The sequence below is a fragment of the Anas platyrhynchos genome, chromosome 9 (genome assembly GCF_047663525.1).
Source record: "Anas platyrhynchos isolate ZD024472 breed Pekin duck chromosome 9, IASCAAS_PekinDuck_T2T, whole genome shotgun sequence".
NCBI lineage: Eukaryota > Metazoa > Chordata > Aves > Anseriformes > Anatidae > Anas > Anas platyrhynchos.
The window spans coordinates 9,085,377-9,108,752 of record NC_092595.1 but is presented as its reverse complement, the minus strand read 5'-3'; the positions used below and the strand labels follow the sequence as shown (position 1 = coordinate 9,108,752).

Genomic DNA, 23,376 nt, shown 5'->3' with positions numbered 1-23,376 from the left:
GGGGAAAAAACTGCTTGTTCTTGTAATTGCACATTTACACGGCAGCCCCAGCCAGGGCACACACACCCAGGAGTGGGGAGCCAAGTACCCAGCCTCAGAGGCCCCCAGCTCAAAATCTCCTCTCTGCAATCAACTGAGCAGCCACAGAGTAGCACTGACACTGCCTGGTTGAAGGACACAAGCACCAAAAAAAAGACAGAAACCCCCCAAAATAACGCCTTTACCTTATGCAGCTCACACCATCAGAAAAACCCAACCTGGTCGTGCCTGGTCCTTAAAAAGGCTCAGCTGGGGCTGGGAGGGGGGACACAGCTGGGGGCCGAGGGGCTGAGGAGTGCCAGGGTGGCTGGGTTGCCTGTAACCACAGGTGTTTGCAGTGAGCACAATGCTGATAGAGCAGAAAGATCCATGCGTATTAATTTGGGGTTTATTATAAAGCTCTTCTCCCCCTCCTGCTCTCTTAAAAAAAAAAAAAAAATAAAAAAAAATAAAAAAATAAACAAACACAAACACCATCAACAAAATAACCCAACATTTAGCTTCAAAGGCCACTCTGTGGGACCTCTGGGCACCCCACTCGTGGTCCCATGCGTGGCCGTGGCCTTGCTGCCCTCTTCAGGGCATCTCCACCCTGGGGCCGCGGCCCCTCGCGGGGCACGGGCTGGGGGAGGAAAGGCAGGAGCCGAGCTGGGGAGGACTTTCCACAGCACGATCCAGGAATTAAAAAAGCTGAACAGATTTTACGTATTAAGGCTACAACCCTTGAGTGAAACATTAATGACTATTTACTTGAGAGGCTGCGGGTGTTATGCTGGGAAGTTTTCCCCTCCGCAGATGCTTGGGGTAGCAGCAGCCGTGGGACCGTGGGGCTGTCCCCAGCGTGTCCCTGCCGTGGGGATGAATTACAGAGGGTGGTGAGGGCTGGGAGGAAACCTCCAGGTGTGTCTGTGGCTCTCCGTGCCATGGTCCCCATGACTTGCCACCAGCCAGCGTGGCACTGCCCAACCCATCCCTCCTCCCCATGGCATCCCTCCTGTGGGTGACCCTGGGGGAATTAGGCATTAATGGAGAAAAATACATCCCCTAATCAAAAAATTATATGATCAGGTTTGTGCCCTGTGAGCCCAGGAACCTGATGGGCTTTAAATCCTCACATTTAGCTCCTGACCATGGGGAGCAGCTCCCACTCTGCTGTTGGAGGGGAAAAGAGAGCTAGAGCCCTCTGCCAAATGGAGATAGCCCTGCTCCTCTGCTGGGGGGGATCTGCATGGCTTTTCCTGGGTGGGCGACAAACCCCAGGAACCCCAGGAACCCCAAGCCTCACATCTCTGCAGCATCCCCCCTCTGCCACCCCCGGACCCAGCCCCAACCTGGTTGGGGTACGGATGGAGGAAGTTGGACCCGGTTTGCAGGGGCCGTCCTGTGGTTTCCCCCATCCCAGGCAGCACTCCCGGATCTCCGACTCAGTGCATTGCTTGGGGGGAACTGGAAAACCCAGGCTCTGGGTCAGCAGATTTTTGCTGGGGGGAAAAAAAGAAAAGAAAAGGAGATGGTTTGGCTGGCTCTAGATGTGCTTCCTGCAGCGAGAAACTCCGAGAAATCCCAGGGGGGCTCAAGGAGCTATTCTGCACCAATTTTTGGATTGCTCTTCTCCATCCAGGGCTCTTCCCTTTCCACGCTGGTTCCCGTTGCCATCCATCCGTGTCGGTGGGCCGTGCCGGCCCCGCCACGCACCGTGGACCTGGTGACGTCTCCTGTGGTTTCCAAAGTTACGACCACCTGAAATTGTGTTTAGATGAGAATAGCAGCTTTCATTAACGTGTAACACGTCCCCTGTGTGCCCAGAAAGCTCGGAAAGCAGAAGAAAAATTAAAAGCCATAATGTATTTTTTATTCTTATTGATTTTTAAGCCTATCTCATTTTGGGGACCTGGCTCGTAATTTTTGAGCACTTGTGGGATAGCGTAAGTTCCCGTGGCCTCACGGTGGGATTGTACAAAGACTTTTCCCCGTGTTTTATTTTTCAGTAACCTTGATAGCTAAACCCAGTCTCGTGGAGAAACGATTTTAATATTCAGGCTGACAAAAATAATTACTTTTCAGCATCATGGGGCAAACCAACTGATGGGGCCGCAGAAAACTCCCTGTCACCGGAGCCAGCGCGGGCAGGCTGCTCGGGACAGCTCTCCACTGGTACCCGACCCCAAATCTCTCCTGTTTTTCCTTTTTGCCTACATTTATTGCACTGCCCTGTATTAAATGGGTGGGAAGGCTGGGGGCCCCAGGATTCAAGGACATCCCCTGCCGTGGTGTTGTGGCTCGGCCAGCTGTGCAGGTGAGGACGCAGGATCAGGGCACTCGCCATCAGCTCCACGTGCACAGCCCGGCTTGGGGAGCCGTGCTTTAATCAAGGCTTCGGGATCCTTCCTTCGGCTGCCCGGGGCGGGGGGGATTTTAACTCTAAACACATTAGCGTGCGAGATTGAAAGGTAAGGCGTCCTCCCGGGGCCGCCGAACAATGGAAAGGAGCCTGGCTTTCATTTGCACAAAGCACGCAGTGGGAATTTCCCTAATCAAATAAAAAGAAAATGAAAAACTCTCTCTCTCCAAAAGTTTAATTCTCTTAATTACATTAATTGGAGAAACGCAGGATCCTCCTTTGTGCGCGTTTCTGCTCTGCAGAGGAGGGGAGGCTGCAGGAAAGGGGCTGTTTGGGGGCCACCCCACACCCACCAGCAGCATCGAGTGGGGGCAGCGTGCGAAGGTCAGATGGGGACCGACACGGGGACGGAGAAGGCACAGCGGTGACGCCCTGTGCTTGTCCTCACCACAAAAAAAAAAAAGCACAGGGAAGTAATGCCTCCTCCACCTGGGGCTTGCCCCGCGCGACCCCTGCGCCGTCAGGCGACCCGCTCACGCCTGGAAAATGTAACGGGGAGTTTCTGCAGCCGCCGCCTGCTCCAGATTCCCGTCAGGTGTCGGAAGCGAGAAGCAAAGCAGAACCAAGCTGCAAAGCGATCCCCCCTCGCCCACCGCCTGCTCGGGGCATTGCGGTGGCTGGGGGCGGCACGTGGCGCCGGTGGGGCGGGCAGCGGGGCTGGGGTCCCCCAGCAGCCCCAGGTTACCCCCCCTGCCCCTCCAGGTGCTGCCCACCTGCGTGGCCCCAATTAGCACGTGGGCTCGTTTAACGCCTCTGCGGGGAGAGCGGGGAGGTGACATCATGGAGAGGGGTGGCGGGGACGGGGGGGCTGCTTCCATCCTGCTCCACACACCCGGATGGGACCCCCCGGCCCCCCAGTTCAACCCCACTGGTTTAACCCCTTTGCTGCCAGGGAGAAGCTGCAGAACCATCCTCTGTGGGGTCGGAGATGGGCGCTGCCCAGCCCCACTGCGCCACAGTGAGCCAAGCAGGGATGCTCATGAGGTGCCTTCACCGGGGAGACCAGCTCTCTGCAGCAGGGAGAGGATGAGCAGCAGCAGCATAAAAACATCGACAAGCCCTGAAAATGCTGATTTTCCAACACTGTTTGGAAACCAGTGCCTTCAGACATCTGGAGGGCTTTGTACTTGCCCCTACACCAGGCTGAAGCTAAAAAGCAGCCAGCCCCCCACACCGCTGCTCCGATTCCACAAAGAATTAATTAATAAAGGAGAAGCACTCATGGCTCTGCAAGGTGCCTTCCTCAAAGGGTCGCAGCCTGGGTCCTGGGCAGTTTTTTTGGGCACCCAAAGGGCTCCACAGGGGGTCAGCGTTTGGGTGAGCTGGAGAAGCCGAGCTCGGTGTGGGTGCAGCATCCCCTGCCACTGCCAGCTCCGCGGCGGTCAGCCAGGGGCCCTCTCCTCGCTGACACCGCAGCAGGAAAGGTGACGCTCTCCCGTATTTAATGCATAATGGGAAAAATCTGTGCTCGCTGTATACTCACTGAAAAAAAAAAAAATGTATGCAGAAGAAAGAAAATGGACACGGCCAGAACATTTGGCTGGATGTTTTCATTTGGTTACAAAAAAAAATAAAGGGGGAGGGGGGGGAAAGGAAAGAGCCACCTTTTCAAGGGGCTCACGTCTGGAAAATTCTAGCCCAAATGACATAAGAGCAATTGAAAATGGGGATTAGAAGGGAACAGAGCATGAAACCTCAAGGATGAGCCTCAGCACCCTGCCACAGCCCCACGGTGCTGCCCAGACCCCAGGGGGAGGTCAGCAGCAGGAGGCTCCCTCACTGCAGGAGGGGTCTGGGGGGTCCTCCAGGGCATCCCCCCTGCCTTTGGGAGCAGCAAGGAGCTGCCGTAAGGAGGCATAGGTGGCACGCTGCACAACCCTTCACCCAAATCCTTCACCTCCTTTTCTCTTCGCCCGTCTCAGGGCAGGGCTGAAGGCACGGCTCACGTGGAGCCAAGCGCGTTGAACTCTTTTTGTTCCGCGCTGGTTTAGCTCAGCCGGGGCAGCTTGCTGCCAGAAGTCTCCTAAGTGAATTTACTCCTGGCTTGCAGCGGGCTGCTCCGTGCCAAGAAATGCACAGGTGCAAATTAAATCAATATACCTGGCTCTCGGTCGATGGGAGGGTCTCCGTGGAAGGGTTTGCGCGGCTCTCCCCAGATTGGGGCTTTAAAGCCAGCCGAAGCCGGAGCGCTGCGGCTTCCGCTGCAAGCACACCGTGCGGCCGCGGGGCTTTCCCAGGCCAGTGCAGCTGCAGCCTCCTCTTAATGAGGGCCAAGGACACGGCGTGCAGCAGGGGAGCACTTGGTGCCTGGCTCCCGGGGGACAGGGACACGTCCCGAGCACCGGCAGCTCGCAGGGTCCCCTGCCTCCCACCCCCAGCTCTGCGCACAAGCTCTCCATCTGGTCAGGGTCGCAGCACCTGGGATCCCACCCCAGTGCAAAGCTGACCCGGCAGCACCAGCAAGCAGGAAGGTGTTCCTGTATGTGGGCAGGATGAGGCCAATCTGCCCCAGCTCCAGGCTGCTCCAGGTGGCCAGCGTTAGGTGAGGCTTGGCTGGGAAGGTGTGGCCGGCCCCATGCCCCTGGTCCCTGATTTTTCCTTCTGCTGCCACCCATGTCCTTCACGTGCCAGTCCTAATCCTCGATGAGGCAGCTGCAGGGCAGTTTGGTGCTTCCACAGAGCAGTGCTGGGGTGCGCTGGCACAGCTTCATCCTGGGGTGCTCAGCTGAACAGGACCCCATGGAGGTCCTGGGCACGGAGCGGGGAGACGCCCTGCGTCGGGGGAGCGTGCAGAGACCTCCGCTGGGAAGCAGCTCTTGGGCCAGGAGTCAATGAACCCAGCCACGGCCTCTCCACTGTTCATTTTATTGTTATCTGTGTTATTTACAGCCGCCCAGGCGGCGCCGGGACGGGACATTGCACCACCCAGGCAGAGCTGCACATCCCAGCACCGTCCCTGGCTGGGCAGCGTCGGAGGCACCCACATCAGAAACCCCCTCACGAGCACGGGGAGAAGGGCAGGATCGGTGGTGTTATTTTACTTAATTTATAACTAAATGCCCCCAGAAGAGTTTAGCCCTTATTACCGAGATGTAATGGCCTATTAAGGGAGCAACATTCCCTGGAAAGCCGCCCGGTGTCAGTGACTCCTTGCGGAGATAAGGACTTAATAATCACACGTGGAGCTATTTGGGGTGAGGACGCACGGAAACACGCAGCCTGCCCACGGCTGCGGCCCCACAGGAAGCAGCAGCGGCGTTCCCGACAACGGGAAGCCGGGCTGGGGGCTCTGCCGATGGAGGGGGAACCCCCCCACCACTTGTAAATCCCTAATTCCTCGCTAAATGCTTCGTAACAACAACACATGGAAAGTGCTGTCAGAAACCCCTCATTTTCTTTTACAGTAAAGTCATGCCCCGGGGCCAAAGAAAGGAGTAACAACAACAACAACAAAATTGCTCAATCACGGCTCAAAGCACCAATCTTCAGCATCTTTGCAGGTTCTTCGACCTGTTTTCCCACAGTCCTTGGGGCAGGGCGGAGAGCTCCAGCCCCGAGTGTCTCCTACCATTGCAATCAATTAGCTTCAAATGGTGTTTTCAGAAAAAGAGGTCCCTCCTCCCGCCCCCATTCCTCAGTGCATCATTCCTAAGTGCGATGGGCTCCTTCGCTTCCGAGTTTGTTATTGAACAGGGAACATTTTCTCAGCTAAAAGTGCGGCTGAGCGATAAGGCCCATGCAGGAACTGATAGAGACTTTGCAGATCGAATATGATGTTGTTTATTTGACTATGATGTATATTTAAAGGTCTCAGTTACAATTGGCCCCAGGCAATCTCTAATGAGCTGCAGCTGCCTGGACTCTCATTAGCTTTAATGACATCTTCTCAGTACATTTTTCTTGGGGTAAGACCTTGTCCTTTCTATGGTTGCGCGCACACTAAAACCAAGAGACATCTCACCCTAAAAGGGCAGCCAACTCAAAACAGTGGAGCAATGATAAATGATGCAAGTGCCCAGAAGAGACAAACCTTTCCTGGAAGAGTCATTGTTTATTTAAGGCAAACTAAATGTAATTTACTTTGGCACGCCTTAGAATTAGTCTGGGAGGTATTTGCGTAGAGGCTCAAAAAAATAGGTAACAAAGTCGCCGTGTGTGTTAGGCAAAGATCAATTTGCAATTTCCCTGATTTTTTGCCATTCGTCTTACTCAATGGGCAATGATCCGCGCTGCCGAGACCCGCTGCCCTCCGTGCAGAGGGAGCAGAGCAGCAGGGAGATCGGCTGGAGCAGGGCTGGTGGCACAAGCCAGGAGCACCAGCGGCAGCACCGCCGGCACCGCCGCGCTCAGCACCCCGGCACGGGCTGCACGCCCTCGGGGCTGGTGCCTCTGGTCCCTGCCCCGCTGTGCCGAGCGCCCTCCTCATTTTTTTGCTCAGCGGATGTCTTCTGGGGCTCTGCCCCTGCCGGAGCAGAGGCCTTATCCTGCCTCCATCTCTTCTTCTGAGAATTGAGGGAGCGGTCATTAATCATCCGAGCCGTCCCCTCCGTGGGTGCACAATGGCCTTCTTTATCCCGCGCTTCGACAGCCCTGACATGTACAATAACAATCAGGCTGGACGCATCTGTATTGCACCAAAGAGACTGGCTCAAAAGGTTCCTCTGCAACATTTCGGGTCATAGTTAAAATATATTGGTTTATTGTGAGGCGAGCGGTGCAGATCGTGTGGGAGATGCGTGCTGGTTTCTAGGTAGCGCTGCGGCATCTCGAAGCATCCTTCCCGCTGCGCTGCCACCCTGGCTCCTCCAGGCACGGAGCCTGCTGGGTGGGAAGGTGACGTGTGATTTTCCAGGGTGAGTTTCCATCGTGACCATTTTCTCAGGGACTGTTTCCAGTGGGGAACTTTGTCTCTTTCTCACTGAGCCACGCAGAGCTTAGGGACACCCCGTCCCAAAACGAGTGCTGCTGACAGCACGCGATGGGCAGCAAGGCACCACCCCTCCTACGCCAAAGCACCCGGCAGAGATCAGAGCGAGTTTGTATCTCCAGACTGATACCTCAAACCAGTCCTGCAGCCACAGCCAGACAGCCAGGGATTTCGCCCTCTTCGGTGAAGCAGGATGGAAATTTGCCCACGTGCTCCCAGCTGCGGACTTCTCGGGTGTGAGGACGGTTTGCAGGAGAGCAGCCCGACCTCGCGGCCGCAGATGTGCACCAAATGTCTGCGCTGCCCATGTGGAGGGGTGGGAGAGGAAAAGCCCAGGGCAGCAACCCCTGGGGAGCGGAGGGGAAGGGGGACTCCGAGGAGAGCAGGAACACAGGCTGGAAAGGCGGGGAGCCGCTTCACCCGTCCTTAGCAAGTTTAAAGCTGGGTTAGGAATTTCTAGGCCCTCCTTAAATTCCTGGGCTCCAAAACGCCTCTGAACTAGCAGAGGTATTTCTGGACAAGTTGCAGGAGCTACCAAATAACCAGGGAGCACTAAAAAAATAAAGAGAGGAGGGGGATGGGGGAAATAAAAACAGGAAGCAGGTGGGGTTTGCTTTTCCCTTTTTCTCCCCTCATTGTTTCCCTGCTTCTTGCAGGGGAAAGCTGTGTCTCCAAAGCTCAGCTTGAAAAGTTCTCCATGAAATAAAAAAACAACCGAGTTCACAAGCCCTGGGGGTCGGGGAGGGGCGCAGAGGAGCAGCGGGTCATTGCCCAGCTGCTTGGGGCTGGAACCCAAATGGGCTGCGTCCTACCCCAGCTCTGCCCTAAAAACAGTGCCCAAACCCCCAACCCTGTCCCCAGCTGCAGAGGAGCGATGGAGCTTCTCCAGCTCTTCTCCCACTGTCCAGCTCTGTGAAGCTGTCCCACAGCTGGACACAACATCCCCAGCACCAAGCAGACTGCGCCGAGGCCGGCGTGCACGCCTTGCCCTTTTGCTCTGCTCCAGGATCCTGTCCAGGATCCCGTGTTTCTGAAACACATCCTTGCTGCTGGCTGTCTGCCCTGGATTTTAGACATATATATTCATATATATTCTTTCTTTTTAATTTTCTGACGTTTCTAAGAAGCAATGCAGGAAAAAAAAAGAGAAGATTTTTTTTTTCTCCCTGATCACAGCACACAAAGAACTGGCGAGCACGCAGGCCCCGGCCCCAGCAGCTCGCCCTGGAAGCCGCGCCGTGCCGCGCCGATGGCAGCTGTTCAGGAGGGCTGCCTGGTGTTGTGAGACGTGTGCTGGGTGGTATCAACCCCTTGGCAGCTCCAGCAGGAAAAGCAGCTTTTCCCTCTGACATAAAGCGTGATCAAATCCAAACCTTTGTTATCTTCCCCCCCGGCCTCCCCTCCGCAGAGGAGCCAGGGGATGCGGGTGGTTTCGGGGGGCGCAGGCGATGCCGCCGGCTGCGGGCTGAGCTCCGACACATGCTTTCCATTTGGCCAGTTTTTGGTGCGGCGGTTTGATGTGCAATTAGGACGGGGTGAATTATTAGTTATAAATTTAGCCCCTTCTTCCTCCCCCACGTGTGAATTAGCTCTGATTTCCTTGCCGCGTTTCCATCGCTGGCAAATGTTGGCGGGGGTGAGCAGGTTTCGGGCTGCTCCCCCCGGCCACGTGGCATCGCCTCGCCGTGCCAAGCGGGGATGGCATCTTAAACACGGGGACAGCTTTTTAAACACGGGACAGCACACAACAAGGAGTGGGCAGAGGGGAGGAGGGTGGCTGAGGCAGAGCTACGCCAGCACCAGTTTGGGGGCTGCGAGCTCCTTCCCCCCAGTGCTAGCTGCGATGTTTCAGCTGGTGGGGACTCACGCCTGCACGAGCCCCTTCCTCCAGGTTGTCTTCCCCAGTCCTTCCCCAAACACAGCTCACGCTGCTGCAGAACTGGGCTCCGGCCCCAGGCCTTTCATTGTTTCCAAGGTCATTCGCTCTGCAGCGGGGCTGAAAAGCAGAATTGCCTTTCTTTCACTGTTTATGTCTACCAGATACATGCTGCTCGCTTTTTTTTTTTTCATTTGGATCCGTTTTCTGTGCTGTCCTGAGAGAAAGGAGCGAAGCAATTTTCTATTTACTGCAAAATTCCAAATGAGCAATTTTGAGGATCTGGAGATTGTCAGGGAGAGGTTACTGGACTGTGTACACGGAGGAGGAGGAGAGCAGAAGTGATAGGAGAAGCGCACGGAGCAGGAGCAGCGATGGCTAAAGCTTTTGCAGCCCCATTGCTGTCTCAAGAAACCTTTGCCTTAAACACCCAAGACTGGTAACTATTACGGGATGTGTGAGTAATTCCTAGATAATTTTTTAAGTATTTGGAAAAAAACAATGCATAATGAAAACATTACGCTATTGTCGTGATGCTGACACTCTTGGCCAGATCCTCAGCTGCTGTGAATCACGGCCTCTCCTTTGACTCGAGCAGAATTACGCCTTATTTGTCCCAGCTGAGGATGAAATGCGGCGGCCAGCCCGTGCACCGCCTTTGCCTGGCGGCTCGGAGCGTTGCTCTGCCGGGAGGGCTGGGTGGTTTGGCCGTGCTCTGCCCGTGGCCGTGCTCTGTAAGGTGAACAGAGCCAGGAGGGGAGCCCCGATCCTGGCTGCCCCAGGTCCGAGCCCATCGTGCCGGGCTTGGCGCAGCTCCCCCGGGGCAGCCGCGGTGCCAGCCCCCGGGCCGGCGCGTGGTGCTGAGCGGGGAAGCAGCCGGCTGGTGGGAGGGAGGTAAACAATAACTGGTTAGCAGTTTGCGCACATAGATTAATTTCTATATGTTTTTTTAGAACTGAGAATAATTTATTGTAATTACTGTTGGCTGAGTTTTGTTTGAAGAAGGCAGTGCCGTTTAAAAGGATTTTTGAAAGGCATTGAATTGGGAGGCAATTATTTAAAAAAAAAAAATGTTTAAGGATTATAAAAGTAATTACTGCCCTCAAGCCAGGATGTCTAATTATGTTAAACTGTGGCTTAAGACAGCACAACTTTCAGTCTCTTCCTTGGGTGGCTGGCGCTGCAGCAGCGCGCACGTGGCAGGGCTGGCGCTGGGCTGGGCGGCCACGGCAGGAGCAGGGACGTCCCCGCGTCCCCTCGGCAGCCACTCGTCCTTCAGAGAGACGCAGGGGATGAGCACAGGGCCACGAGGAAGCAGGGGAAATAGGGGGAAAGGGGAAAATCAGGAGGGCAATGGAACCAAGGGAGCGGGGGGCAGTCGCTTGCACCCCCATCACCGCAGCCTTGGGCACGATCTGGCCTGCCGCCTGCGGGGAGGAGCTGGCTCCTGCTTTGGGGAAAGGGCACGACGACCCCTCCAGGGCCTCTTCCTGCCCTGGTTTTCTCTGTTTTCCTATGGGAGCCCTTCACAAGCAGCAAAAGAGAAGTATGCGTTTATTTTTCGAGCTTGCCTTTTGACTCCAGCTCCCCTCTGTTCTTCTGCCAACGTGTGAGAAACAAGTTCAGGTTTAAAAGGCAACCTGAAATGTGCGTGCAGGCACAAAGCTGTTTTATTTTTATAACGCTGTGATTTATGGGCCAGCTTGGGGCAGGGGCGGGGAAGGGGGGGGGGGATTTCCCTCGTGATTTGGGATCGTTTGAAGGCTGCCCATCGCGAGACAAGCAGCCAGCACCCTCCGTGCCAGGGCAGGGGCAGGAGGGTGGCACAGCAGCAGGCACAAGCGGCAGAGCGCAAGGTCTCCGGTGGGCTGAGGTGGCCGGAGGCTGGTCAGGCATGCAGAAATCCCTTACAGAAATCCCCCCCCCTTCTCAGAGCCGCCCCTTCCAGCACCCAGCCCGCAGAGCACGGAGGAAGCGGTGCAGACGTCGCCGTGGCATCACACGGCTGATCACACATTGCAATTCTGAGTGCGTGTCACGGGGCTGATCCCGCTCACCCCACGCTCCCCTTCCCCGCCAGGCAGGCAGGGGCTGGGGGCGCTCCTCCAACAGCACATCTCAAACCAAATTCACCCCACTTAACCCAAACTGCCAGGCGCAATGACCCAGCAAAGGCTGTTCTGGAGGCAAGGCTGTGTCCCTGTGTCCCGCACAGCTCCGGCGGGCAGGATGCGTGCTCAGCCTGCGCTAATCGGGAGGGCTCAGGTGCCAGCAGCGGCTGCAGGCTCGGGAACTTTACCAAGCTGCAGGCTTAGCAAGGACCGGGGAGCGTGAAGAGGCACGGAGACACCGCAAGGATGAGGAATGCAGCGAGAGCCAGCAGAAAATGTCTGCTTTCTGGGAAGCAAGTGCACGGCTCGGGCAAGAGAGCAAACGAGGAGCAGCAGGGCAGTGCCCGGCATCCCGCAGGGCTGCCAGTGTCAGCGCTGCCTTTATCCTTTATCTCTGCTCCGCCACGCTACAGAGGGCAAGAGCAAGCTCAGTCCCGGCGTGGGATTGTCTTCAAGCACACAAAATTGTTTATCGTTATTATTATTATTACTAGCACTATTACTATCATTTTTCAGTCCCGCTGCCCGGTGTCTTTGGGTGATTTTCACCTTGCAGCCTGTCAGAAGGACTGGAGTGTTTTGTTTCTTTTTTTTTTTTTTTTTTTTCCTCCAAGGCACACATGGAAGCTGTTCTTGGTGGTTTGGGTCTTTTGTATTCTGCGGATTATAAAAGGTCTCTCCTGTAAGGAGTCTGGAAAAGGAAGAGCACTAATTATTATTAACTCTGCCAAAGCCAATAATATCCTTGGGTAATTATCGGTTTACCCAATTTTCCTGCGAGCCTACTGTGTAAATACTTCATTGTGAAGAGGCTATTATTTCCTCCCCGCTCCACCTAGCCGTGGCACTGATGATGGGTTCAGGCTGCTCCCTGCCATCGGGGCGGTGAATTTTGGCAGGCGCTCGCTGCCAATCGCCCATCCCAGCCATAAACCAGGACAGAGCCGATCGCCCCCTGTCCCCCCAGCCCAGCCCCGAGCTGGGGACCCAGAGCCACCTCCCGCCTGGTGGCACACACATTTTGGGGGCTGTGCGAGTGATGGGGCCGGCAGCTCTGGTGTCCCCGTGGCCGAGGTTGATCCGAGTGCTGCTCCCCTGCTGCCAGCAGGTGCGGTGGCGAGGCCGCGTGCGGTGCCGCCGGGCAGCCCGGCCGCCCTGCCTTTCATCGCCCCGCGTTTGTTTGGATTAGAGGCAGCTCTCTCGTGAATCCTTTGTTCGCTGTTTGTTATTCCACATGCACCGAGCGCTGCGCGTTCATCTTTATTAGCTCTAATTGCTTCCCCGATCTAATGGGATCTTGCTACTCGCATACAATTGAAAGGAAATGTATTCATTAAAACAATTCTCCTCCTAACTGTTGTGCAGCGCCGGTGCTGTCGGCGTGGCTCACGATGAACCTGGCCCTGCCCACCGTCGGCTGGGGCTCTGCCTGGACAGACCAGAACACAGGCAAGGCTTCGTTAAGGATTTTGGGTCAATGTGAGAGCCAGGCTGTGGGCCCAGGTGGCTCTGGGCGATGGTTGTGCTGTGGGGAGGGTCACCAAGCAGCTCAGCCGCTCACGGGCACATCCACACTCAGGCAACCAAGTGCCTGCCAGGGCTTGGCAGCCCCACGTGCGTGCGGGAGCTCCCCAGCCTCTTCCTGCTAGGGGAGGAATTCGATGAGAAAGTGGCAGAGAGAGGATGAAAGCGGGGATGCTGGAGAGAAACTGCGCAAGGAGAACGTCTCCGGTTGAAGCTGGCAATAAGGGACAGCTTCCAGCAGAAAATCAGCCGTCTTCCTAACAGCTTTGCTTCCTCCCTGGCACTCGGACCAACTTTTCCTCCTTATTTGTTTCCTCCCACTGCCGCTAGTTAGGCATCTTTAGGGAACTCTTTAATGACCCTCCTTCCTCCCGGCTGTTTACGCTCGCTCGCCCTGCCTGGCTGCAGTAGCCAAGCAACCTCCTGCCAGCGTGCTGCGAGCTCTGACCACGGCATCCCCTCACCACTCACACAATTAGCCCTTTGGTTTTCATCCGCCGTGTCCCACTCCCCTCCCGACCCCTCCAAAGGGCTGGTTCCTGCAGCACCGTCCCCTGAAATGAATCCCTTTCTACTAAAGACCCCTTCTCTGCGAGCTCTGCTCGGCCACACTCCCGGTTCCCTGTGAAAGCCACCTTCCTCCTCCTGGCATATTTATGTCATACTTTGTTAAGACCATCACGGAGGCCAGCGATGGAAAACTGGCAGTTTTAGGGCTTGCAGAGCTGTTTTACCAGAGATGGGCTGTACAGGAGCATATTGTCCTCGTGAGGGATGCCAACGTGCAGAAATTGTCCCCGTATCCAGGGCCAGGGCCGTGTCGCTGCGTGGCACGTTGCTGTCACCTCTGCGGGGTGGCTCTGTGGTCGATGAGCACACAGGATGCCCGTTTTGGCTCAGGGCAGCCCCAGATCCCCCCAGCGCAGGGACGGCCTCGCACACTTGCCGGAGCTGATCCCGGGCTGGGAGCTTCGTTTAAAATGCAAATGCCTCGGTGCTGCCTAGCAGCGCCGGCAGTAACGGGATGCGAGTTTGTGCCCACTAATAGCATCCTGCAGTACTTCTGAAGAAAGTGTCTGCTTTGTCTCCGCATTTGTCTGTCACGGAAGAACATTACCCAGGCCCAGGCTCCCATTCTATTAATACATTTGCTTAATTACGCTGTACAGAGAGAGTGCCAGGCTGGCAGACAGACTGCAGAAGCTCCGCTATCGCTGGAAGTGCTCTGCTGAAGAAGTGACATCACGGCCGGATGACATCGGCCCCGTGACACGCTCCTGCTCTCCCCCGGCTCACGAAACCCTTCTGCAGCCCCCTCTGGCCCCATCTGAGCAGTGCCCATAGCACAGACGGGGGCTGCTGTGCTGCCCCCCACCAAAAAGCCCTCACTGCACTCCCTGCTTGCCATCGGATCTGCCTGCGGGTTCTTATGGCGCTGCCCTGCCATCCAGCTCCCTCCCGTCCCCAGCAAGGGCTCTCCGTCTATCTGTGCTTCAGAAGTGCCTATCAAACCCCAAAGACAGCGCGTGAGCGAGACAGTAACCATCTGCCTCCAGGTCAAGTGGCCGTGACAGGCATCCGCTGGCCGCTGAGACGGTTCTGAGACTGCCTTCGCCGAGACTCCGGCTGACTGCAGATAGCGCTACCTGCTCCGTCGCTTTTGATTCCTCCTTGGGATGTACTTGCGAGCTGTCAGCTCCCTGAGTCACAGGGAAGGCGAGCATTCGGCTGAAATCTGTGCTCAGGCAGCACGAGAGCGATGGATGCTGTCAGTGGCGGAGGGGAGCTGTGAGCACAGTGCCAGGCTGGGGCACATTTCTCCCCGGCACGGGCAGCTTGCTCGCGCACACAGGGAAGGGGAGTCCCAGGAGGGCTCAGGCAGCACAGGGACGTGATTCAGCTGCTGGCTCCTGAAGACAGTGTGAGACCCCATCAGTAAATGCCCCATGAGATGCCTGAGAGGGATGGTGATGCCCCAAACTGTGGCCAGCGAGGGCAGCACTCCGTGCCCTGGCTCTGCCTGCCCGGTTTTTGAAGCATCACCATTTCCTTGGCCAAGCACCGGGGCAGCCTATGCCCAGCCCAGCAGCTTTCACCCCTACAAACCCCATGGCTGGGGCCATTGTTCCAGGTCCTGAGGGACACCGGAGGAGCTGCCAGGCTTGTAGGGGACGGCCGCAGGCTCTGGAAATGCCGGGCGGTGGCAGGACACCTTGTCCCCTGTTCCCAGACACGGAGGGTGGAGGGCAGGCACGCCAGAGCGAGGACAGCTCTTGCTCCGAAGAGAGAAAAATTAGATGATTATTTTTTGCCTCATTCTGCACGTAAAACTAACACTTCCTTTGAGGCAGTCCTCAAGGACTTCTCAGACCCTGACTTCATCAAAAAGGAGAAAATTTAAAAACCTAAGCCGTTCCAGCAGAGTTGGTCTCCTGAAGCTTATAAACACGAGCGAGGTTGGAGAAGGGCAGGAGAGATGGGGAATGGGGCCTGATCCTGCCAGGGGCAAGACAGGAGAAACCAGGGGGAGCAGGAAGAAGGCAAATATTAGCCAGGCAGGGGAGGAAAGGGGCATCGGGGGGAAAGGGGAGTCTGAGCCCTGTGGGGAGGGCTGCAAGCAACCGGCGGGCACACGGATCACAAGGCAACGTGGGATCAGAGGGGTGGGGACAGGCAGTGAGGTGAAGTGGGGGGACGGGGGTGGCACCCACGTTCTCAAGGCGGGCACCAGGCACCCCACAAACCCCTCCCTGCTCCCGCTGCTGTTGAAGCATCTCCCCCTCTCCCAGCAATGCGCAGACGTAGCAGTGGCTGATCCTCCTTCCTGCAGCATCTGTCGGAAACGTCTGCTGCGTCAAAGTCTTGGTGGTTTCTTTTTTTATATTTATATATATATATATTTTATTTTGGCTGCTAATGCATCTACTTTCTAAGCTTCGCTCCTTCTACAAACCTGCGTAGGATTTCGTTTGTGTTGCTTTACTATGTTTCACTGCATGCCTGTTCTTCCTACCCCTTGTCTGACACGCTCGCCCCCCACCTGCCCCCGGCAGCACGCGGCAATGCCTTGGCTGATGAACGCCGGCACTGGCGCTCGCAGATGCCTTGGGCTGGCCCCACTGCTCCTCTGCATCTCTCAGCATCCCCCAGATGAAATAATCCCCCCAAAGCTCGACAGGTTTCTGTGCCAGCAGCCCCGCTGCAGCTTAATTAACGCCCAGCTCCTGCTTGCTGCAGAGGCTTTCGCTTACCGACGGATTTCCCTAAGGCCAAATCAGCTGGAATGCTTCTTCACGCCCGCGCCTCCTCTGCCTTCCTGCTGGGAGCGGGTGCGTTTGGGGAAAACCTGGATTTAAGGCTCCTGCTGGGTACCAAGCAGGATGCCCCCACACCAGGGAGCAGCGAGGGATGGGAAACAGCGCTCCCGGCCCAGACCCTGGCTTTGCCCTCGGCTCAGTGCATCAGAAATGAGCTCTGGTACCTGCAGTGGGGGCTGCAAACGGCTGCGTGGCTGCTGCGTGGCTGGAGGTTGTACTTGTTCTCCAAAAAGATGTACAGCGAGGAATGGCTCTGAGGCTGGAGCAGGAGCAGGGAGAGCTTCCAGCAGCCAGGCTACCCAATTACCGTTTTTTTTTCTCTCCATCGAGCTTGACAATAACATTTGTGAGAAATTAAGAGAGGGCAAAGCTCTTCCCTGCTTACAGGAGGAATGAAAACCTCTCTGCCATAGGTTTCCAGATGTCATTTTATATTTTCTATAAAAGTTTATAGGGAACCCAGCTGGCCCCAGAGACGCTATCTGAGGAGCGAGCAGCAAATTGCCACTTGCAATCGCAGTCGCTCGAGCCCACGGTGCAGCTGGATGTCCCCATCCCTGTGCTGGCACGGAGTGCAGCCAGCACCATGCCGGCACCGCGCAGAGCCTGCACCGTGCGCCGGGCACCAGGCAGGAGGGGAACAGGGAGCAGGACCGGCGCCTTCTCACACTTTGTTTTGCATTTTCAGGAACACAAGTTGCCATAGGAACCAAAGCCCGGGCTCCTCATTAGCAGCCCTTGGTCTCGATGTCAGATTGAAGAAGTTGTTCCTTTGTGGTGCTGCGGGCTGCTGACACTGCTCCCGTCCCACTGCCTCCTGCCCGGCCAGGGGAGGGAGAGCCGTGCCTGGGGTGGCGGGACAGTGACATCCCCTGGTACCACGGCAGTGCCTTGCACCCCTCTCCGAACTCAAGAAGGCATCGGCCTTAATTTTCCCTCCAGCAGCACCACTGGAAGCACAAAGTGCTTCTGCTGTTGGCATCACCGTGCAGCACTACCACCGTGGCCAGCGTGCCCTTTTCACCCTCTCTCCAAAGAGGAACTACTTAAAGCATGGCATTGAACCTTTTTGTCTGTCCATCGAGGAGCTCCAAGCACTTCTCGTGCCTCCCAGGGCTCACAGCAAGGAGGAGAGGAGGGGCTGTGGGCAGCCTGTGCTCCTTGCCTGGGCAGCGAGCCTGGAAACGTGCCGTGGGGTGCTCAGCGAGGGGGAGGCTCACGCCAGGAGGGCCGGACCCGACCAAACGTCTGGAATTACATCAGCACGTGCATCGTTACCCTAGCGATGTAATGTCATCAGCTAATCCCCAAAGTGGAGTAATCTTCTGTCACTGGGACAACACCGAAGGAAAGCAAACCTGGACCACTACCTCCTCGTTTGCCCAGAACTACCTAATCCCAGAGAAGCAAGTTAATAACGCACAGCAGCTCGGTATCAGCTCGCTTTTATTAAACTCCTTGCATAACTCCTAGATTATTTTCATCCCTGCCAACTCAAGCTGCCCCGCTCAGAGCCAGCGAGAAAGGACACATCTGCAGGCGACGTTTTGTGAACAAACCTCAGGCTAAAACTCATTGCCCTCGCTCTCTGATGAATTGTTTCAAATAATGACAACATTGGTATAAAAACGAAAGGAAAACCTGGGCCAGACGCAAGCAACGTGTGTGCAGGCCAGGCTGGGGAGGACTGACTGGGAAGGGGAGCAAACATCCCTCGCAGGGTGCACCTCGGTCAGCGGATACCTGCTGCCATCCTGGCCAGCTCGCAAAGGAAATCGTCAGAGCAGAGCTGGGGATCCACAAACACAGGAGCACAGCCCCCCACAGACCGTAAATAAACACCTACAAGCGCGTGCACTCTTATTTTGCATGCCTGAAAGCTAGAAGTAATGTCTGATGCTCAGAAGAAAGGAAATATTTAGTTAAGAGAAAGAGAGAGCTGTAAGAAGGCAAGGCAAACACGGTATATTTATTTTTTATGGCATAAATGGAAAGCCCAAGCTTTCAGCTTCGCTGAATTATTTTACGGCGTATCTCTGGCAGAAATCGAAAAATCTGTTTGCATCCAGCCCCTCAATTATTGCACCTCGCTCTCCGCCGTGCCAAAATGACATCTTAAGAACTGGCAGAAAGCTTCGCCTCTGCTTCTCCCGTGCACACAGGAAGGCTGCTCCTCCCCGCTCAAAGGTGTTGGGAGATTTTGCAGCTTGGGTCAAAGCATGTTAATAAAGCAGTTGAGTCTCCATATGGTATTTTGGCACTAAAATGTCAGCTGCTTTTCAGACACTGTACTTTAATCATTTCAGACAGGCCCCTTTTAAATGGTTTGTTTAGTTTGCTTAGAGAATAATATTTGTTATTTGGTTTTTGGAATGACTAATAAATGAACTGTCTTTGCTCAGGGAGAATAATGCCACTTAAGCAAAACCTAGTACTGCAGTTCAGAGCTATTTAATAAGAAATACCTGTCAGTGTCAGAATATATTTACTCTACATTAGCTTTGAAGAATTGCAGAATTAGTTTTCCCCTTGCTAAGTTTACTTTATGTAAAATGTAACACATGAACTGTGAATATGTGGACAGCAAACAGACTGTATCAATGAATTCATCCTCCCCCGGAAAATGCTGACAGTGGCAAGAGAAACACCTCCGAACAGACAGAACTGACACCATCAAAAGCGAAACGTGACAGCTGCCAAGGATCCTTAGCCTCCTGCCTCCCCTCGCCTGCTTAAGAATCGGAATCGAATCCAAGGAAACACGCTGTAGTCTATTTATCCTCTTGTTTAATCCAAGGGGGGAAAGCATCAGCATAATTAAACGCTTTTAACCTCTCGGTTTTGATAACTCGCGATCGGGAGGCAGCGGAGGAGCTCCGCGGGGAGCCGAGCCTCCCCGACCTGCCGCGGCTCGCTCAGCCTCGCCCCAACGCCGCCGCCTCGCCCGGCCTCGCGCCCGGCCTCCCTCCGAGGGACCCACGGATGGCCCCCAGGACAATTCCAGGTCCCGGCGGCATCTGCTGCTCACCCTGAGGCAGGAGAGGCGAGGCAGAGGTCTCGTCCCACCGCGCCGTGCCACCCCGCTCCTGGTACCGACGCGGCGACGCGCTCGCTTTCACCGCCCAGGCACCGTCGCCGGCTCTCCAGCCATCTGGGGCAGCAAGCGGCGAGGCTGATGGTCGGCTGCGTGGAGAAGCGAGTTATTTGCTTAGAAACTGTCTCTGTGGCATCTTGACCATCTGGAAAGAATATGGAAATGAGACTTGTAGCGAGATGGAGCTCCTCGGTTGATAAATTAACCAGGCATCTCCAGAAGTAGGCGCAGCCGATAGAAGGCTGCATTTCCAAGCACGTACCAGCTTGCACACACGTATGTAGGTGTGAGCGTATGCAATTTCCCATCTCGCCCACACGTCTGGGTACCTAAGTCACACTCCCGCAAAGCTGCCCAGGTTTCTAAGCAAATAAAGCAAAACTTTCAGCCGTAAAATTCATGTGCGCTGGAACGAGGGCCAGACGGGGCTGGGCTGTAAAGGACCGGCTGCGGGTCCAGCACTGCACAGAGAGCAGGGCTGTGAGCACCCCGCTGTCCTGCGGGGGCTGAGCATCACAACTAGGGTGTGAGTGTGCCCCCCAGCACCCTAAAGTCCCCCCGAGGCTATGGCAGCAAGCGAGAGCCTGGTACAGAGGGGAAACAAAGCATGCAGCCTGGCACAGACGCAGGAACCTCTCAGCTCTCGTGCCAGCCCCTTACTAACCAAAATATCATGCTAGGCTGAAGTGGAGCTGGCTTCCTCGAGCGTGACTCATAGCGTTTGCTGACTGCCAGGAGAGTTCCCAGGAACTGGGGGCAGTGGGACAGAAATTACAGTCGGCCTCTGAGCACGGTAATTTGTGCCAGAGTTCAGTGGCTCCCCAGATCACCCCAAGAGAGGACAATTAGGGCTGGCTTCAAGCCAGACGCAGGTTGCTGGGAGCAGAGCACAGAGCCCCAAGTTAAGCACTGAGAGGAGGCAGCCAGCAGACTTGAGAGAAGGAGGTTGTGAAATAAGCAAGGTCCCTGAAACAGGCATCCTGCCTTTCAAATGCAAATGCCATCCCAAGGAAGGTGTTTTGCTCTGCCAGCCTCTGAGTGCTGACTTTTGATCATCTGAGCGGAGAAAACGCACCCAGGAGTGCTGGCACAGAGAAAGGCCTCTGAGGGCTGGGCTCGGAGCAGAGCGATGGCACGGGGAGATGTGCTCCCAGCGGCACACATTGGGCAAAACGCTGCTTTGTGCGTGCCAAGGGACCACGTGCATCCGCATGCCTCTGCCATGCCAAAATGCACGCGGCAAAAGGCTACCTCCTGCTAAGGAAGTGCCAAATTTCCCCATGTAGGTGGTGCACCTGGTACCTGTTCTCCCCTCAATGCCACATACAACCAGCGATGTACAACAGGGGTCAGCTGCTCCATCGCCACCTTCCTGGTGTCCCAACAAGACATTTTGCCTGATGCAAAGGTGGACGGACATCTGGCTGTCCAGCTCTAACCTGAACTTCTCATACCATGAAACACCAACGTGGGATCTAGACAAAGCAACAGCCTACCTTGCCAGCCCTGTGACAACCCCTCCGGGGGCATGGCTGCTGCTGAATTCCCAAATCATTTCTGAGCTCCACGCAGTCTCGCTCCATCTCATGGGTTCAGCACCTTCCCCCCAGCCCAGCACCTTTTTCCCATCACCTGTGGTCTTTTAACTGGGAATTATGGGCACCGTGGAGTTGGAGGTTGTCTCTGGTTGAGCCTACCAGCACAGGGCAGGGACTCCTGGTGAGGGGTTGCTGTGCCCGAGCTGTGCCAGTGGCCAGCAGACGAGTGGCTCCTTCCTTGAAGGCTCAGCCGAGTCTGACAGTCTCCTTCATGCTGGCATTAGTGATTTCTGTGTGTTGAGGGACAGCAGAAGAGCAGCAGCCAAGCATCTGTCTCCTGAGCCCATGGTGCAGACTGTTGAAGTTTTTAATGCTTTTATTGTTTTGGCCTCTACACATAGGAATTGCCTCAAGCTCAGGTGTGCCCAGATGCCTCAGAGAAACGCATGGGACCTCAGAGTGAGATTTACTGGCCACAATATTATGTAAACATTTACATACCTTAAAGTCTGTGATTGTTTTTTCTTAATTGACTGAAAAAAGGCAATGCATTAAAGCAAAACCAAAAGCTGGGAAACCGTCAGACGATTTCAGGTACTTGCGGTGCCAGCAGCGCTCAATGCCAGAGCTGGCAGGGACTCAGCCCTCTGACAGCCGAGCTGAAGCTCTTTTCCTGTGCTCGTGAGTACACCCATAGCTCGTTGCAGAAACCAAGAAATACAGGGAGACAAAACCCCTTTTACCGCGCATTCTACTCTCCAGCAGGAAATGTCTCCACCGGCTCCATCCCATGTCCTGTGCTGTGCCCGTGTCCGAGCACCGAGTCAGAGCAGAGCGAGGTGCTTTGCCATCACCACTGGTGTTTTCCCCAGCAAGGCAGTGTGGGTGGTGAGGCTTCCTGGGGCCAGCAGAGGAATCTCCCCGGCTGGTTCAGGTCCTTGGGCCCTCGACCACAGAAGGGCTCAGGCTCCCTTTCTGCCTTCCAGCGCCCTGAATGTTTTCAGGCATAGGCAAGGTCTGAGATGAGACCGTCTCCGCTTTCATCCCAGGATCACAGGCAGCAGTGCTCACTTGCGGAGGAACAAGGCCCTCTTTTTAGTTTTAACTCCCAAAGCATTTGGAGACTCTGTAAAGGCAGGAATTAACCTGTGTTTCTAGAAAGAGAGCAGAACATCTGATGCTTTTAAGCGGCGTTTTAGAGGCAGAGATGATCTTCAAAATGTTTTGACTTTCAGTTTTAAGAGAAACATTTTTCCTTTGAAATTAGCTTAATTAAAGGATCACAAAATTAATTAAAACTCAAAATGAAATGCAACGCTTTGCATCAGGTCGAATGAAATGTTTTAGCACGCTTTAAAAGGAAATCAGAGATGGTTTTCATTTCGATTAAAGAAACCCCCCTCTCCTCTCCTTCCCCAGGCTCTGGAAAGCATTTGGATCACACAGAACTGGAAAAAAAAAATACACAACAAAAAACAAATGAAAAATCCCTGACATCCAAACCCCCCTATTCCACTTCTGCTCATTGCAGCTTGCAGAGGTGAGTGGGTCTCCCTGCCCCGAAATGTTGGGGACCTGAGATTTGGATCCACTCATGCCTAGGCCCTGGCTGGGCTCGAGCCTGGGCTCTCACCAAGGGCTCTCCGTCCAGATGATGGCTTGAAGAGCTCCTCTAAAACAAGCAGCTTGTGTAAAATTAGCAGCAGACGCGGAGGGGAGCCCTTACCAGGGGGCAGAATTACCACTGCTGGCCCCAGGCGCTGCTGGTGCTGGCAGCCCCCTGCCACCCTCGATGACTGTCACCACCAGGCGCGGGGCCGCATCCTGCTGACCCACCCGTCTGTGCAAAGGCAGCCGGTCCCACGCCAGGAGCTGTCACACAAACGTCCCCCGCTTCCTCGCGCCAGGCCGTGGGCTGACACCTCTAACTTGCCGCTGTCACATAGGAGCTTTAAGTGCCTCCGATGCAGCCTTATCCTGCTGCCTGCCAGAGCTGCTGACTGAGCCGCACGTAGCTCTTGGCACCGGAAAATACGCTTTGCTCAGAGACCAAAAATTTCAGCTCGCTGTAAACATCAAGAGAGCGGCTTGCGATTAAGCCGTTGGGGTTTTACGGCATCCTGAGGATGTATAGCGCTATATAAGCGGTAACTATTTTTACTGTTGTTATTTATTACGTGGGGCTGGCTGGTGCCGGGGTCCGGGCCCCTTTGCACAGCAGGTGTTCCCATCACGAAACGCCGGTGTAATGCCGGCGAGCTTCGCACGAGCGGCATGAAAGCAGGTGGCTGCCGTGCTCCTGCTCCTTCCACAGGCTCCCGAAGGCAAGAGAAAAGAGGGGGGACACGTTTCATCCCTGGGGAGGGAGGTTAAGGCCAGACCCATAGAAGCATTCAGGTTGCCAAACACATTGGGGATAAGAGGTCTTTTGGGGTCACGCACCCTCCTCCCAAGACTGGATGTGCAGCAAAGACCAGCAGGAGAGCCAAGGCCAAACAGAGCTGGCAGCTTTGAGGAGAGAAGGGGCACAGTCCCAGCCTGGCAGCGGG

The 23,376-nt window shown here is 55.4% G+C and overlaps 1 protein-coding gene across 3 annotated transcripts in view; it reads right to left on the bottom strand.

Annotated features, from left to right (window-relative positions):
- Window positions 1-1,378: 1,378 nt before the first annotated feature.
- The window catches only part of SENP5 (SUMO specific peptidase 5), a 56,766-nt gene continuing 34,768 nt past the window's right edge, over window positions 1,379-23,376 (bottom strand). For all 3 annotated transcript variants that reach the window (XM_038183432.2, XM_038183434.2, XM_038183433.2), the window contains one exon: window positions 1,379-1,779. In XM_038183432.2, coding sequence (XP_038039360.1) covers window positions 1,621-1,779 — 159 coding nt within the window. In that variant the 3' untranslated portion in view covers window positions 1,379-1,620. The remainder of the gene's footprint in view (window positions 1,780-23,376) is intronic.